The sequence below is a fragment of the Caloenas nicobarica genome, chromosome 3 (assembly GCF_036013445.1).
Source record: "Caloenas nicobarica isolate bCalNic1 chromosome 3, bCalNic1.hap1, whole genome shotgun sequence".
NCBI classification, from domain to species: Eukaryota; Metazoa; Chordata; class Aves; order Columbiformes; family Columbidae; genus Caloenas; species Caloenas nicobarica.
Genome location: NC_088247.1, coordinates 43,292,530 through 43,308,781, shown reverse-complemented (window position 1 = coordinate 43,308,781; position 16,252 = coordinate 43,292,530). Strand labels below are relative to the sequence as shown.

Below are 16,252 nucleotides of genomic sequence, written 5' to 3'. Positions count from 1 at the left end.
AATATTTATCCTGGATATTTAATCCATTTAAAAGTATTTGTTTAACCTCATTTTTGCATTTGCAGATTTTTCTTAGATAAATATGAAATTATTGGTGGAAACTTGCAGACCATTGTCAAAATTTGCTTTGGGACTGTTTAAAAGCATTTCAAGCATTATCTATGTGGTACTTTGCTCCATTGTCTCAGAGTAAATGGCAAGAAGAAAGCATGTTCCAACTTTCTGAACCAAAACAGTTTTCAAGACTTGTTAATTTAATAAGCAGCCCACACTCTACTGTTCTCACTTCCAGTGATTCTTCTGCAATTTGTTTTCAAGACAGAATGGCTTTTTAAGGCTGTTTAGTGACCTTAGTCTCCTTACGCCATGTATAACATTATATAGCCTTCTGTGTTTCTTATAAGGTATGTAGTCAAATATTCCTTTGTACAAACTGTAGAATAACTGTGTTATGTACAGTATCACATTAACGTTGATGAAACAGACTTGACTCTCAGGCTGCCTTTGGTTTTTGAATATTGCTCTCTGACTCAAAACCTAATTAGTTTGGTCTCTTCTGGAATTGTACAGATTTGATTCAGAAATAACTTCTTCAGAGTGGTGATGATTAATTTACTTTTACCTAATCATGTTTTCTGTTAATTAACTGAGGTCACATAAGAGCTGTGGTCTGTAGACTTTTCGTTTAAAGGAACTGTTTTCTGGTTTGCGTGCTTAAGGTTTTGACGGTATTCAGACTCTCACCTGAAAGTACGTTTGTTTTTCACTTAAAATATGTTTTTTACAGGTTCTTGAAAGTTTGTGGCTCTGAACTAGTACGTCTTGAGTTGTCTTGTGGCCATTTCCTCAATGAAACTTGTTTGGAGGTCATCACTGAAACGTGTCCAAATCTTCAGGAGTTAAATCTCTCATCATGTGATAAAATACCACCTCAGGCTTTCAACCACATAGCGAAAGTGGGCAACCTAAAGCGTCTCATTCTCTACCGAACAAAAGTGGAGGTAGGAACAAGTATTTTTTTAACCTTTGCAATAAAGACTTTCAATCTTGGTAAAGTTGTTTGTTTGTTTTTCATTAATGAAGAAGAATTTTGCATGTAAATTCAACAGTAAATTAAGACAATTCAAATGTAGTTTCAAGAAACATAGTATTTTTTTTTAAATTTTCAAAATAGCTTCTGGATTTAACGAAAATAAATTAAAAGCCTGCATGTTTTAACTTGTGTGGAAGATTGGTGATTTTTCACTGGCTGTCTTAAGGAATATAGTGAAATCATGAATGTGGAAGCTTTTCTCTTGTTTTGAAGTATATTCTAGACAGACTGTATTTGGCAATGTAATTGGGAAATTAGCCTATTTAGTAACCTACTGTAATTGTCAACATTTTCTCCTTTAGAATGACTTACTAATTGCTATATCCCTACTGTCTTTGTATATTAGCAGTATTTGAGACATGGAACACATTTAAAAAAAAATACAGTGTAAAAATTACTTCTTTATACAATTACTCAACTAAACAAATCAGGGTTATTATTGTTTGCTGCAGCATATTTCCTATTCAAGATGGAATGGTTTTACATCCTACAGTTGAGGACATCATCGTAGTTTACTACATTTTACAGATGTCATATCCTGGTAAATTTAGCAATTCGAATCGGAAGCAATTCCACTACTTCTTACTAGCTACATTACTCACGTATCACAACCTTGCTACTCTGTTTTACATGGATGTTCTCACACTTGTGCTTCTCTTGTTGCAAAAGGTACTCCTTAGTAGAGCTCCAAAATGAGGAGAAAACTGTGTCTCTGCAGGTTTTTTTTCTAGCTTTTAGTTCTAAGTTAAACATTTTCAGAAAAGTTTGATTGTGTGTGTTACTTCTACTTATGCTTTTGGTACATGGAAGTGAGGTTATAACACTGGATTGTGTGGGGTTTTAAGCTGTAAGTTAACAGAAGAACTGAAGCTCGAACAGTAGGTTCTGTTCACGAGGTGTCTAAGGGGCATCCGAAGTTGTAGCACCTTATTTTGTTTATAAGCAGTTCACACTGAACACACATGCTACAAAGTTTGTTGCATCTTGTTGTCCCTTTTTTTGGTAAATCATATGTATGTTTGTGTCCAGGGTCTAGCTAGCTGTCTGTAAGGGCGATTTGGTAACGAATGGTAATTAAATCAAAGGGTAGGCTACCTGGAATGATTGGCATTTGCTGTGGGGTAAGCAAGCAGTCACTATGAAGCCAGTGCTCCTCAGTAACTTGTTATTCTGTGTATTGAAGCAATTATTGTTTTCTTCAAACTAAAAAATAATTTGTTGAGCCCTGCTTTCAAGTGCCTTTTATAGAGAGCTCTGAGTCAGTACCTTGGGCACATCTGTTCTGTTTGTCTCTCGCTAGACCTTCTGTAAATCTTGATAAATCTCCTTACCTCACTTTAAGTGTGTGCTCTGTACTTCACAAGGCTTTTTAAGATCTGAAAAAAAGATCATTGTATCAGAGGTAAAGATTGTATAACTTTATTTTTTTCTACTGTTGACTGATCATAATCTGTCTGATTCTACTCAGGTAACTTCTAAAGTTTGAGACTTCATGTCTGTAATAGTGCAGCAGCTGAGGTATACGCTGAAAATGATAGGTAACTCTCAGTGCTCAGCTATCACTTTGCTGAACAGAACTTGAGATTAGACTGAACGTAGGTGGTGAAGTTTTCCTGACTTTGAAACCCTTAAATTGTGAAAATTCATATCTGCCTTTCGTGTGTGTGGACATGCATCTGCTTGTAGCTGACAAGAACATTCATTCATAATCAAGCTTACTTAAGGCTATGCTTCCATTTTATACATCAGTATAAATAAAAGGCACTGTTCCTAACAAACCATGGAAGAAAAATTTCCAGAAATCTAAACAGGTAAATGAGAGAGGATGCTTTTGTGTTACTTGTTAATATGAAGGCACTTAACAATATACATTGTGTGTCACAGGTGGAAAAGTAAGAGAGACAGGATGAAGATGTAGCATAGGATTTAAATTAGAGGATTAGAGTTACAAAGATCACAGATTTACAGAAATAACATTACCTCTCTCTCCATTAGCTTCCCTTAATGCAAATCTTTGTTTTTCTGTACAAAAGAGGCTGCTGTTCCTTCTGTACTCTTCAGCCGGTACAGAGATGTTAAGTAGTAACTGATGTCTAGATGCAAAAAAGGTGGGATAGATAAATTAATCAAGCATGCTCTGGAGTGATTTAGACTTCTCTAAAACTTACCAAAGAACTGTAATATAGTAGTGTTCTTGATTTTTTTTTTTTTTTTTTTTTTTTTTGGGTGAAATTTTTCCTACTACTGATTCTTCATTGTTGGAGCTTTTAAGAAACAAACAAGGGAACAAAGCTAATGTTTAATCAAGAGCTTGGTGGTGTATTGTTGCCACTGGACCTGCTTGGAGAAAAGAATCTGAGGCTGTGAATCCACTAAGGAAAACTGCTAACTGATAACAAATATGTGATTATTGAGAGAAAGTTAGTAAGAAGGTGAGAAGAACAGAGCTAATGTGTGTTATGGTCCTCTGTAAAAGTTCTGTCTCAAAATCAAAAAAAAAGAAATCAAAGGAAACCTTTTTTTTTTCCATTTAGACCACTGTTTTCCTAAATGAATCAGTGGTTTTCTTTTTTTTTCTCCTTAAAAATACACCAAAGAGTGAACAAAGTAAAGTACCGAGTCTCTTGATCTAAATTTTCTTCTTGCATCGTATTCTATAATAGAATGGGAAAAGTCCAAGTCCTACCATAATTATCAATGTGTTGTCATTTTTTTGGACAGAAAGATGGCATTCTTCTTCAGCCTGTGTTAACCAACTTGATTCAAAAAATCAGGTGATATGCTTTTGATATTAGTGGGGATTTTGAGATAATTACCAAAATACGAAGAGGGAATGAACATGCAGAGAACAAGTAGGTAAAAGGTTGGCCCAAAATGAGTTCTCTAATGGGGTATGGTAATTTTCTTTGTATCTTACTGCACAATTAGAGGCAGTCACTGGAGTTGAAGCATAGTAAAACTAGATCTAATGAGCAGTGGGACTACCTCTTATGCTTGTAAACACTGATGAATTTATCGTTATGGCTGATCAAGGTAAACACTTAAGTTGAATGATTTAAGGGAAGTGATCATGTTTTTTAAAAAGGGGAATGCTGAAAAGAACAAGAAAAGCAAAATAGGACTTTTAAGAGGGCCCCTCTCTGCATGTTATTTGTGATGGCAGTGAAAAAGGGGTCATTTTCCTACGCTACAGTTGTCAGTCTCGGTTGCAAATACAGTGTTGTTAGGGCACATCTGGGTAAATAGTACAACATGTTCTTTTGGTTGTGAATTTGGGCATGTGATTAAATAACGTAGGATATGGTATGAGGATTCTCCATCCTTCTTGTCAGTATGTTGATAAAGCTGTTTGTGGTTTTGCATGATGCTTTACGAAGTACAGCATGAACATGTAAATAAAAAAAATGATATTTTGATTAAACAAACCCAAACTTATGTACCTGCCCAATCTGTAGGATATCCCTACTCAGACTACATCTAGCAGTACTCTTTCCTTTTTTTAATGCTAAATAAAAAAATTAAAGAGAGGAAAATTGCTTTTAAGATTTAAAGTATTTGTTGTATTTGTGTATGATTATTATGACACCAATGGATGAATTCTGAGGATATGCTCTGCAGAAAATTGACTATTGTTAATGATTTTTACCTGGTAGGTATAGGAAAAACAGATTTTGAAGCAAATGGAAACTTAATAAAATTGGCAACATCTTATGTAACATCCGGGCAATTGTTAACGACAGTTTCTTGTTATTTTAGCTGTTTTCTTTGTACTGCAAAGTATTCCCATTGTCTCTGTAATCAAAGCTGCAAAGTGTACGTTTTTAATGTAAGAGGCAATTCTGGTGTTCTGCTACTTACTATATCTGGCACCAAAAGCACTGCATTGCTATTTTGGAAGACAGCTGTACCATCTGGAGGAGCTTGTGGCCTTTGGTCCTAACCTTGCTGATTCTTAAGGCCATATATAATTATATTTCCTTGACTTACTGAATGCACGTTTCTGCGTACAAAATCAGTTTCAGACCTCTGAAGAGAAGCTTCCAACACCCTTGAATAATTCCAGCCTCTCTGTTACAAGGAGGAAAGTACAGTGGCTTTCAGTAATTTGTTCCAGGACAAACAAGAAAGAAAAGAGGAAAAAAAATTGTCGTGCATCACTATACTCCCCTCTACTAAATGCAGCTCATTTTTTCAGTGCTTTAAGTTTGTACTTAAAGCTTGTTTGATTCTGTATATGCTTGAAATAATCTGTAACTTGCTTTGAGAAAGTAATCCCAACATTTTATAAATCTAATTTCTGCTAGCTCAAGACCACTAATTATACTTGTGGGATTTTTGTGGTGGTTTTGGTATTTGCTGATACATGACTCCTTAATGTTTATTCATTTGGAGTGTATTCACAGCATAAATTAAGCACTTCTTGGCATTGATACATGTAAAGAATACAATGAACAATGAAGGTATTATTGTACACAGTAATTGGCAATGCACATCTTCATGGTTTGAGTATGAATATTATCTTGATTTAATGATTATTATGAAGTATTCCATCCATATAAATAATGCAGCCAAAACTGTATTTTAAAGAAAGCAAAGCCACAATTACAGTAGGAGAACTTGACCATCTCCTTATTGCTGGGTGTAAATTTTAATGTAAGATTATATATTTGATGTTGTGTGATGTTCTCAATTCTTCATAATGTGTGAATAAAAAGTTAAGTTTGTATTACAATTATAATTGAAATACAAAATGAACCAAATTTAAATCAAATTACGATGGGCAAAGGACTTTTTGCAAAGCAAGTGTTTTATTCATAAATTATATCTCTGATATATTTGAACAAGAGCAAACTTGGAACTTGCGCAACTGTAAGAGAGGGCATTGGAAATTTTAGATACCAGAAGAAGTGTAAGAACCTTATCAGTAAATGTAACAGCTCTTACTTTCTTATGCCATGAGTAATGAAAAAGTTAACGCTGCCATAAAATCATTCTACAGAGTTTTCAGAAATAACCTCTTAGGAGTTATGTTATACTTCTGAGAGCTATTGTCTGAGGTTTTTCAGCTTGGATGAAACTTCACTGGCTTGGGTACAAATCTGTAGGATTAAGAGTTGCAAAAAAATAGCGGGGGTGGAGGAAAGTGAAAGCCTTTAGCTAGAAAGTAGATTCTTGGAAGGAGGTTGAGCATAATCGTCCAATACAGGGCCTTCTGGGCTCGTGTCAAGCTCACAGGGCTGCATTTGGTCGTTTGAGTCCATAAGTGAAGAGCAAGGGGAAGAATGAAGGTGTAAAGCACATTTGCAGACACAAGGGAGGGCATAATTTGGCCAAATGAAGCAAAACCAAAATGCAGTGATTGAATTAACTACAGAGATGATTGCTTTCATTGAATTAATTCAGTAATTGCCATGTTGCTGTGTCCTGGTCCCTGGCACTACCAAGAAGCTGTGGAGAACAAAAATGTCCCCCTGTACATCCTGAATCCCAGCTTGCAGATGACACTGTGCCTGTCTGTGAGGAGGCAAGGGTTTTGACTTTTGAAAGGTTACATCTGCACTCAATAATAAGGTTCATTCCACCTTCTGTTCCATGTACTCTTGTTCTTCTCTTACCTGATGCTCATACAATGTCCATATTGCATCTGTTTTTAAATCTGTGCCATAAAGTTTTGGAGGCAAAAGTTTTATCACTGTCCGGTTCTTCATCTCAAAAATGGTCCAATAATCCAAGTACGTTAGAAGGGGAAGGAGGGGGGAGCTGATTTTTAACAAATATGTTCCAATTCTCACCCTTTTCATCATATTTCTTCTCATGTATGTTGATAGCTGGATGGATGCTTGAGGGAGAGCAGACTTCCTGCCAGTTTAAACTGTAGAGGAAAATGGGTTTGCCACCATGTTTATTTTGAATCTATAAATGTAGATTGTCTACATTAATGTCTTAATCCAGAAGGTATCACTTAAATACACTTGTGATTATGGTAATAAAGGGTAATCTGAAAATGAGTACTTTCTGGGAAGCTAACACATTCCTGAAACTAAAGCTAGTACTGTGTAAGTATCTAAACTTCATGTTGTGTTCTTTTTTAACTGGTTAAACCAATGATTCTTATGTGTTTATAGGCACACATATCGTGTAACCGGAAGCATATTTTACGGTTTCTTTGCTGGAGCAGCTTTAAATAAGAAATGTATTTCACCATTACTATACCTTTCGTTTCAGTATTATAATTGTATTAAATTTTTCTTTCTGTGAGAAGGATTGCTTTTTGGGACTATTGTACTTTTATTGTAGGTTGATTTTTAGATGTTGAGATACAAGACCTTGAAATTCAGTGAAGTAGATTTTTTTTTTTACCTTTTTGTAGGCAGTACTGATTGACCCTGTCATACCTTTCAAAATGAACATTTTAATAGAAATTTACAGAATTCTGGCTTTGCATCTGATGTGGTTTTTAATTACTGTATTAGAATAGCAGATGCCAAGTAATTTCTGACATAGTTCTTTCACAGATTGTGCCAAAAGAACCCCCACATCCAAAAAATTGATTTTTGGCATTCTTCTTGTGCTATATAGTGCCAAAGGGAAGGAAAAAAAAGGGTATTCAGGATTTATATAGATTTTGAATTCTCTTTGACAGTCTTACAAGATTACCTTTTACATTTGCGTGAGGTGCTTGTAATTCTAGTATGGTAAAATTTTTTCGGTGCAGTACCTATAAAGTAGAACTTCACTGGCTTAAGATAAAGACTGTGATAAATTATAATTGTATATTTTCAAATAGTTGATGGAAAACACCAGTAACAATGTTTTTGCAATATTTTTGCCACTAGAAGCCAAAATTGAAGGGAATAACTTTCTGTTGCTGAATGTGTTACTGGGCTGGGGGGAGGGGATTGGTTGTGGTTTTTTTTATTTTTCAGGGAATCTTACTAGAACCTCCTTTTATGCAGTTTTACATATGGAAATCAATTGCCATTCCAAATACACCTTAGTCATATAATATAATAAAAATGAACCCAGTGATGTGCTGCCATCAAGTTTTCTTGTCTCTACGCAGGAACACATAGCAGTTGCTATTAACTAAGGTATTCCTGGAAGTCCCAAAGCTGAATTAACATTTAGTTGGGTCTCAATTATTTTCCCTGAAATTAGAAGTAACTTGGTTCATTTTCTGAAATATTTTGGCAAAAGTTGTACATGTCAGATTGTAGTATAGAGGGGAAGCTGCCAGCTGGAGGAGGACGGGTGAGGATGTTACCTTTGGTTGGCCTTTTGAGGAAGGGCTCTCCCTCCAAAGCCTCAGCACCAGCCCACCACAGCCTGTTTCTGTCTGAAAAGTCTAAACTCCTCCTGCCAGCCCTTGTGTGAGAGCCCCTGCCCCGAGGGAGGTGAACGGGCTTCAGGAGACCCTTCTGGGTGGTGGGGCCATGCCCCGCTACAGCAGTGCTCTGCTGTCTTGCTTCTCTGGCCATTGCTTGAGCTCTGCTAGCCATTATTATTACCTCTTTAACGTGACTGAGTTATCTGAGGAGGATAGTGATAGCGATGGAGATGGAACTGCCCCAAAAGAGTCAGTGAGGGTGTTCCTGGTAGGTTTCTGTCAGGTGTTCAGTCTTGCAGGTGAAGCAGTTGAATTTGGTTGATGATAAAGCAATACTTCTTGTAGGAATTCAGAGCGGGCGCGTGTATGCAGGGACTTAATGCACACCATTGAAATATCTGGAGACCGCGTATGACGTGGATGATGTTTTAAAGCCAGCTTAAAAGCCATCATGTCTCTCTAGGTAGTGATCACATTGCATGTGTGACCTGTCTGTATTAAACCAACATGTATTTCTTAGCTCCCTGCACACATCTCCTCTGTTACATTAATTCTTATGAGGGAAGACTACTTTGCTTCCCACAGAATGACTAACCGTTGCACTCTTCAGAAACACATCCTTGGTGAAAAGCAGGGTATGGCTGTTGTTGTTAAGTAGGATGGTTCTTACCAAATGAGGTTTGAATTGTTGGTGTGAAATTGGAAAGGGGATAAACTTGCAGTCACTAGTCTGCCCTTCTAAAAAGTTTGGCCTTGATTCTGGCAGTTGTGCGAGAAGGGGTTTTGTGTCTGCAGCAGTGGAAATGGTTCTCATGATGTGTGTGCTGAAGTTTGAGACATTTTGGCCTAATATGTTCCCACAGTTGTGCATTTGTCTGGCTGAGTCAGCTGGCTCCCACCTCCTTTGCTGTAAACTTAAACTTTTTGGGAACAAAAGGGAAGCTCCTGCCCAAATCATGAATAGAGGAACCTTTCTGCGCGATTCTGAGAATACTTTGATTTTTTTCTCTGCTGAAGCAGATGCAGCTCTGCTGAAGGATTGATTTCTGAAAATAAGGATGTGAGTGATTGACCAAGAGAGACATGGAAGACTTCATTGTCCTGACCTTAGTGTGTAGTTCTCCAGTTCTCCTTTCCATCTGCTTCTTGGGTTCCAAGAATTTTTATGAGAAAGAATACTTAGAGTACCCTGCGGAACTATTTCCTCTTTACCACATTTGCCCTTCCTCCTTCAGGCAAGGCTGAATCTTCTGTCCTGGATTTTCATGCAGATTATTAGTTGTTACTGAATGGTATAATATTGCCAGGTGTTCTGTCGGATAAATAGGCTCCCAAAATATAACTGTGTAGTATTAAATGTATACTGACTGATGTCCTGTAGTAATTGCCTAATTGCTATGTCAACTTTTAACTAAATGTGTTGAGAAATGTAATTTTGATTTGTACACAAACAGCATGTGGCAGCTCTTGATTGGGCACTGGATATTCTAGGTTCCACAATTCTTTGCTAGGCAGCTGATCAAATGTTTTCTCTTATGAAAAGGTGATTGTTTGTGGAATAAGCTTTTCTAAATACATATTCAGTACCATTAGTTAATATAATCCTAAAGACCCCGATTCTAACCTAAAAGCAAATATTTTTTACGATATTTTAACATAAGTCTGTAGAGTAAGATGAAAACGCAACCTAGAAACATGGGTAAATACTGTGAGAGAACCTGTTATTAAATATAACAAGCTCATAAATTTATATGCAAAGGCAACTCACCACAAAGACTCTTCAAGATGCCTTTTTTGATACATAAGTAACTGAAAATGCAAAAGAAATTGTGGTTTTTAGGAATGTTGTTACATTCATTATTCAATATGGTGGAAAAATGCAATATTTTTGTTGTAGAGAGCTTGCAGATGTAGGCACCTTATCTGATATCTGCCTGCAGCTGACATTATATAAGTATTTGAACCTAAGCAGACACAACAGAGTTTTGGGGGAGATAGGGCAGGAAGAGTTAGGGATGAGGTTGTCATTTGGAAATGATAAGAAAAAAATAGTACAACTTTGGTTGTCCTTTCATATAATGTAATTGGGGAGGTGGGGACTAAAAGATTTTTTTTTTGCTACCCGTAACTTAAATTTTAATGCTTAAACCCCCCAAATTTAAGTCTTGTGTAATTCTTTGTTGTTGGACAAAGTAGTTAACTGGAGAATTAGTAACTCTGTTATTAAAAACATAGCAAGCAAGCGAAACATTATTTAAAGAAAGGAGGAAGCAGTCTTTAATGAGACTTCAAGATTACTTTCAGCATTCACTTCATTGAAAAAATTTGAAGAAAAAAATGCAAGAGAATAAAAGTCTTGTAAAAGATTCAGGCTCTCAAGTTGTTTCACTGAGGGGCTGGGAGAATTCCAAACTTATGTCAGACACTGTTGTTCTCAGAAGGGGAAAAAACAGCCTGTTGTTTGTTCCCAGCATAAAAAGTAACAATTAAAAAAAGTTGTTGTTAAGGTTTCTCTGTAAAAAGAAAGTTTATTAAAAGGTGCAGACTGTTTCTTCTGTATCCCAACCCTAAAAGTAAACCAGTGTTGTTTCTCTTAAGCTCTTCTTTAATCTTCCAGAGGCACACTATGCTGCACTTATTTTTGTGCTTTTATTATAGTGTAACCATTATGTGTTAGCCATATTACAGTGCGTCATTTGTGGTTTTTAAAACTTTTTTTTTTTTTTTTTTTTTAATCTTGGACTACTTGGCAATGAAACTGCAATGTGTAAATGGTCAAATATTCCAAGTTCATCTTGCATAGGTGAGCCAAATCTGTCACAGACAGACGGGTTTTCTGTTTGAACTCAGGCTATCTCTTAGACGCCCTCTTTATCATACTAACATCAGAAATAATTTGCACTTCCTGCTGGATTGTGAATGCAAAAAATCCTGAAAAAAGTCAAGCAAGATTCAGTCTTGCCAAGTTTATTACTCTGGGCAGCAGTATTTGGTTTCTCTACTGATGGGTTATCTGTTCAAACCAGCAACACTCTTGAGTCAAAACTTCAGTGTGATGTCTGGGGTCTTTACAAAGACAGGTAGGATACAAGTTAGTCCAATATCAGCTATTGAGGTGAAGTTATACAATACACATAAATGTCTTCCAGGCTGGCCTGTGTTGCGGAGTGAAGGACTTGCATGTTTGGGCAAACCTCCCACCTGTCTTGTGTGCAGTAGGTTAGGATTTCCAGCAGTAATCTCATCTCTTCTGTTGCTCAAGGCAGGATCAACTCGGTCGATGCTCTTTCTGACAGGTGTTTGTCTGACCTGTTCACAAAGACTTCAGAGACTCTTCAGGCAGTCTGCTTCGCTTTTCTGAGGTTTAGGACTAACAGCCATGCCTCAAAATATTTCTGTAACCTGCTCTGTAAGGTTGCGTTTAGCAGCAGTATCATATCCTTCTAATCAGTTTGGTGTCAGGGTCTTGTCTCTTACAGCAACTCCTGCACGGTCTCAGCTGTATGTTTTCCTGAGCTGAAAACACCTTTCCTGGGAATGGAAAATGGGGTAGACCATTTTATTTGGCCTCTTTGGACTCTTCCTATTGTCTATGCCATCTTATAGAATTTGCTTGTTTTAGTAGTGTCTGTTTTGGCTTGGATGGTGGAAGAAATGTAGACAACTGAAGCCATGCCATACATTACTGCACAAAGAAAAAGTAATTCTTACTTTAAGTTTGTTTCCAGAGTGGGGTGTTTTGTTTACGTCGTCTACTCTTTTCTCAACCAGTGAAAAGGGAGAAGGTACAAAGCCAAACCTTACCTTTGGTTCAGGAAAAAACTCAAAAAAATCTCCAAACTCTACATGTCTTGGCTGCTAGGCTCAGAGAAAGTGAAATTACACTCTCTCCAGATTAAAGTATGCTGATCCAGCATTTAGACAGCCTCTTAGCTCCTCTTGCAAAGCTGTCCAACATCTGAAGTTTGGCCTGTGTTACAGCTTCAGTCGGGTGATGGCCTTGCTCTCTTCTGCTTACATAGGAGTGTTATCACTTATCTTGTGTTGCAAGTCAGAGAGATGAATTGTATAGACAGATGGCTTGAAACAGACAGGTTATTACAATGATAGTCCTTCTGTATGTGGTGCATATGGATTCTGTGAGCTGCCATTCTCCTCTGCTATTTTCATGTCCTTTGCCACCTGGATCGTCAGTTGGCTGAGGCACAACTAGGCATGCACAAAGGGTTTTTTCTTCTTTCTTGGCATATGCAAACCCCACTTCAGCTACAGAAAAACATGCACTGCTTCTGAAAGAAATCTGGTTCTTGTGTATGGACATATATGCACCCCAGAAGAGTAATTAATATAGCTTCTGTAATTAATGTTGAGTAAATAGTTGTTTACTCCTGGGCTTGACTTGGCATGATTTGTGATGGCACGACATGGTGTTCTACCAAGCTGCCTTCTATTTACCCATGTTCCTAGTGCTCTTTTAAAATAGTTTGCTGGTGGTGGTTTTTTGTTTGTTTTTTTTTTAAATAATTGTTTAAAATAATACTTTAGGTTTTATAGGTTGTGATAATACCTCTGAAAATGTGGACTCAGTGCACATCAATACAGGAAGGACTGTCTCAAATTAGAGAGGGACTAAAAAAGTTATTCTAAGAGCTGGATCAAATTCCTGTTCAAGTCAACAAAAGTATTATAGCTCGGTTATCTAATCAAGGTAACTACGAATATTAGTCTCCCTACCTATTTCAACCCTCTTTGAAGAAGAGAAAGTATGGAATTGATCTCACATCCTACAAGCTGTTCAGAATCACTTTTCAGTTTTTCACCGTTTGTGTCATTAAGGAAACATATTGCTGCTTCCCATCCTTTCAATCCGGTGTTTAAATTCCAGTCTGGAAACCATTGCTGAAAACCATGGTGGAATGCGTCAAGGTATTCAGCTTTCCTGGGGAGTTGCCTGAATACCTGCAGAAACCCTGTTTAGAACTGTGTGTGCTGTCAGAGACTGATTTCTTTAGCTCTGATATTTAAGGTTTTTGGAGAGGGGTTTGGGGATTTTGCTTTTAATTTGTGCACCTGAGTAGTTTCTAAACCTTATAGATTTAACTGAGTTAAACAGTAAAGATTGTCTTATTCTCCTGGAGTTACTAATTTATTCAGGTTTAATGATCCAAATGAGGCATTTGTCTAATAAGTATGTTATTTAAAACTTATTGGATATTTACACATTTACTATCTTTAAAATGTTTTAAAATGTTATCTATTTAATGCTTGTGCTTAATTCCATAGCTACCCTTTTCTTTAAAAACATGAATGAAAGTAAAGCAAGCAAGTGGACAGTGGCTCTGTAGGGCCTCTGCAAAGATATATGTGAGGAAGTCTTGCTCATAGTGTCTGCTTTTAGGCTGCCTTTGGGAAATCAAATCTTAGAAGGCCAGGTTGGAAGCTGAGGTTCCATCCATGTAAAGTGTTGGGTGTTTCTAATTACTCCCTAGAGACACCTAAATGAGGTGTCTGACATGGTTTCCATGAATACCCCATGCTATGTCCCTGTTTTGTGTCTGCCAGCCTTTCAGTGCGACAGATCAGATATTTCTTCAGTGTGGCATGACAAAGGTTCGTGTTCCTGCCAAGTTTCATTAGAGTATAACAAACTGAGGAAACTAAATAAAGCATTTTACCATAAATGTTCCAAAATCAAGTATGTTTATATTTTTAATAAATATATATATAAAATATGTATAAATTATACGAGCCATGTGTACAAATATTGTTGCCTAACATTCTTGTAAGAATTCCGCTTATTAGCAGTAGGTTATTTTGTCCCTTGTGTATTGCTTGGGGTGTTTTGTTAGAAACTTGTAGAAACTGTAGACATCCACAGACTTATATTGTTAATATGTTGTGAAACTTGTTCGTATTTTCAAGCTGATAGAGATTACAAAGTCCTAACAAGGTGGTGAATGTTCTAAGTGTGACGCACAGCTATTTGTGAGGTGAATCCCAGACTACCTTCTTTTTTGCACTGTGTGTATTTCCAACTACAGAACAAAATACGGCTACAGACAACGCAGAACAGTCTTTTCTGTATCTTGGAAACACAAATAAAAACCCATGAATTTTCCCTTGTTGTAGAACAGAACAGCTGCGTACTTTACATTTTGTAAGATGCATCTGATGTTCCAGTCCAATTTCGGGCTGAGCAATGTGCAGTACTTTCTGAAAAGAACGGCCATGTTGAATGGCAGGAACATAACTGTAAAATACACATTTTATCTGTTTCGGTCTGCATGCAAGTAGTGACAGGTGCTCGATGGTTGTCAGCATCCTTGTCAGCACGGAGACTCCTTTGACATTAAAGTCACCAGCTCGATCCTGATGCTGCCAGCTCTATTGGCAGTTCCATCAGGCTGCAGCCGATCAGCGAATGTCAGAGCCTCCGCTGTTCTCCGAGTATGTCGCCGGCCCTCTGTGTTTTCGGGCTGGCCTTGCCTGGTGTTTGAACTTGCCACACTGCTTCAGCAGCTTTCCTGTGGGAAATGAGCGGATAGGTCATGGGCGTGTAGGTATCTTCAGGGCAATGCAAAACCATATCCAAAGTGACTTGCATAAAGGTTTGTAACGATTACCATTGCTTTAAGCTAATCGATGGGTAAAGTACCCAGGGACTCATTAAGTGGCATTTGTGGTGTCTGTAGCAGAGTTTTGAGCTGTATTTCAGGAAAAACAGTGACAGCCTTTAATGTCTAATTGACCTCTTCTCTTTGTTTCACTTTCCGTATTTCCTTCTGCCATGTTCTCCTGTGGCAGCAAACAGCCCTGCTCAGTATTCTGAACTTCTGCTCGGAGCTGCAGCACCTCAGCCTGGGCAGCTGCGTCATGGTGAGTACTTACACCACGCGAGGACGCTCGGCTTGGAACTAGACCTGAGTTTGTTTCACAAAGACATGTTAAATGCTAGGTTGATATTAAACTATGCTGTCTTGCAATGTCCAAGGCGGATGCAGATTAGTCCATATACTTATGGGTTACATGCCAGTTGTGTTCACCTGAAACCTAGCTTGTAGGCTTCCTCCTAGTTCTTTAGCCTCTTCCTAAATTTTGGGGCATTCTTTATATGCGTGATCACTTTTTCTTTCTAAAACTAATAACAAAGACTTAGGTATTTTTATTCAGCCCAAATTGTCCTTCTTAGCAGATTAACACTTGTGTCTGACTCTAATAACCATGGCACAAATATTTTTAGCAAAAGCCATTTGAGTCATAGTCTTGCTGGGTGCACACATTGATTAAAGAGAGTACAGGGATAGCAATTCCTGCAGGGCACTCATGTGAAGCTGGGTTGCACAGAGGTGTGTGTGGTGGGATTCTGGCTCGCTGCAGGTAACTCATCAGGAGGACTTAGCTGACCTTCCTCGTAGGTCAAGAAGCAAGTGACAAAGCAGAATTGGCTCAGCCTTCCTTGCTTTGACTCACGGACAGAAGAGGAAGGCAGCGTGACTACAGTTTTCCAACAGTCCTTGTATGCCTGTGATTTTTTGATAGTGGATTTCATTCCTTCTGCTTGTAGTGTGGGACCTTCTTTCAGTCCCTTTGGCTTGCCCAAGGTAACTAATAAAACTTCCATGAGGAGATGAAGCAACTGATCAACCTAGAAAAGAAATAAACACATTCTTCAATCTGCATGTGCCTATGCTTGCAGTGCCTATGGTTTGTAAAAACAGTTTTCATCATCTTTTAAAGGAAAAACTACCGTGAAAAATAAAATAGAGGCTTTTCAATGAAAACAAACTTTTCACTGCATTTTCACTGAAGTGAAAGTGAAAATTTTAAATTCA

General features: G+C 37.6%; 1 protein-coding gene across 6 annotated transcripts in view; it reads left to right on the top strand.

Annotated features, from left to right (window-relative positions):
- FBXL4 (F-box and leucine rich repeat protein 4) overlaps positions 1 to 16,252 on the top strand; it is an 82,711-nt gene that overhangs the window by 34,936 nt on the left and 31,523 nt on the right. For all 6 annotated transcript variants that reach the window (XM_065631351.1, XM_065631350.1, XM_065631345.1 and 3 more), the window contains exons 6-7: positions 788 to 1,001; positions 15,225 to 15,296. In XM_065631351.1, the coding sequence (XP_065487423.1) occupies positions 788 to 1,001; positions 15,225 to 15,296 (286 nt within the window). The remainder of the gene's footprint in view (positions 1 to 787; positions 1,002 to 15,224; positions 15,297 to 16,252) is intronic.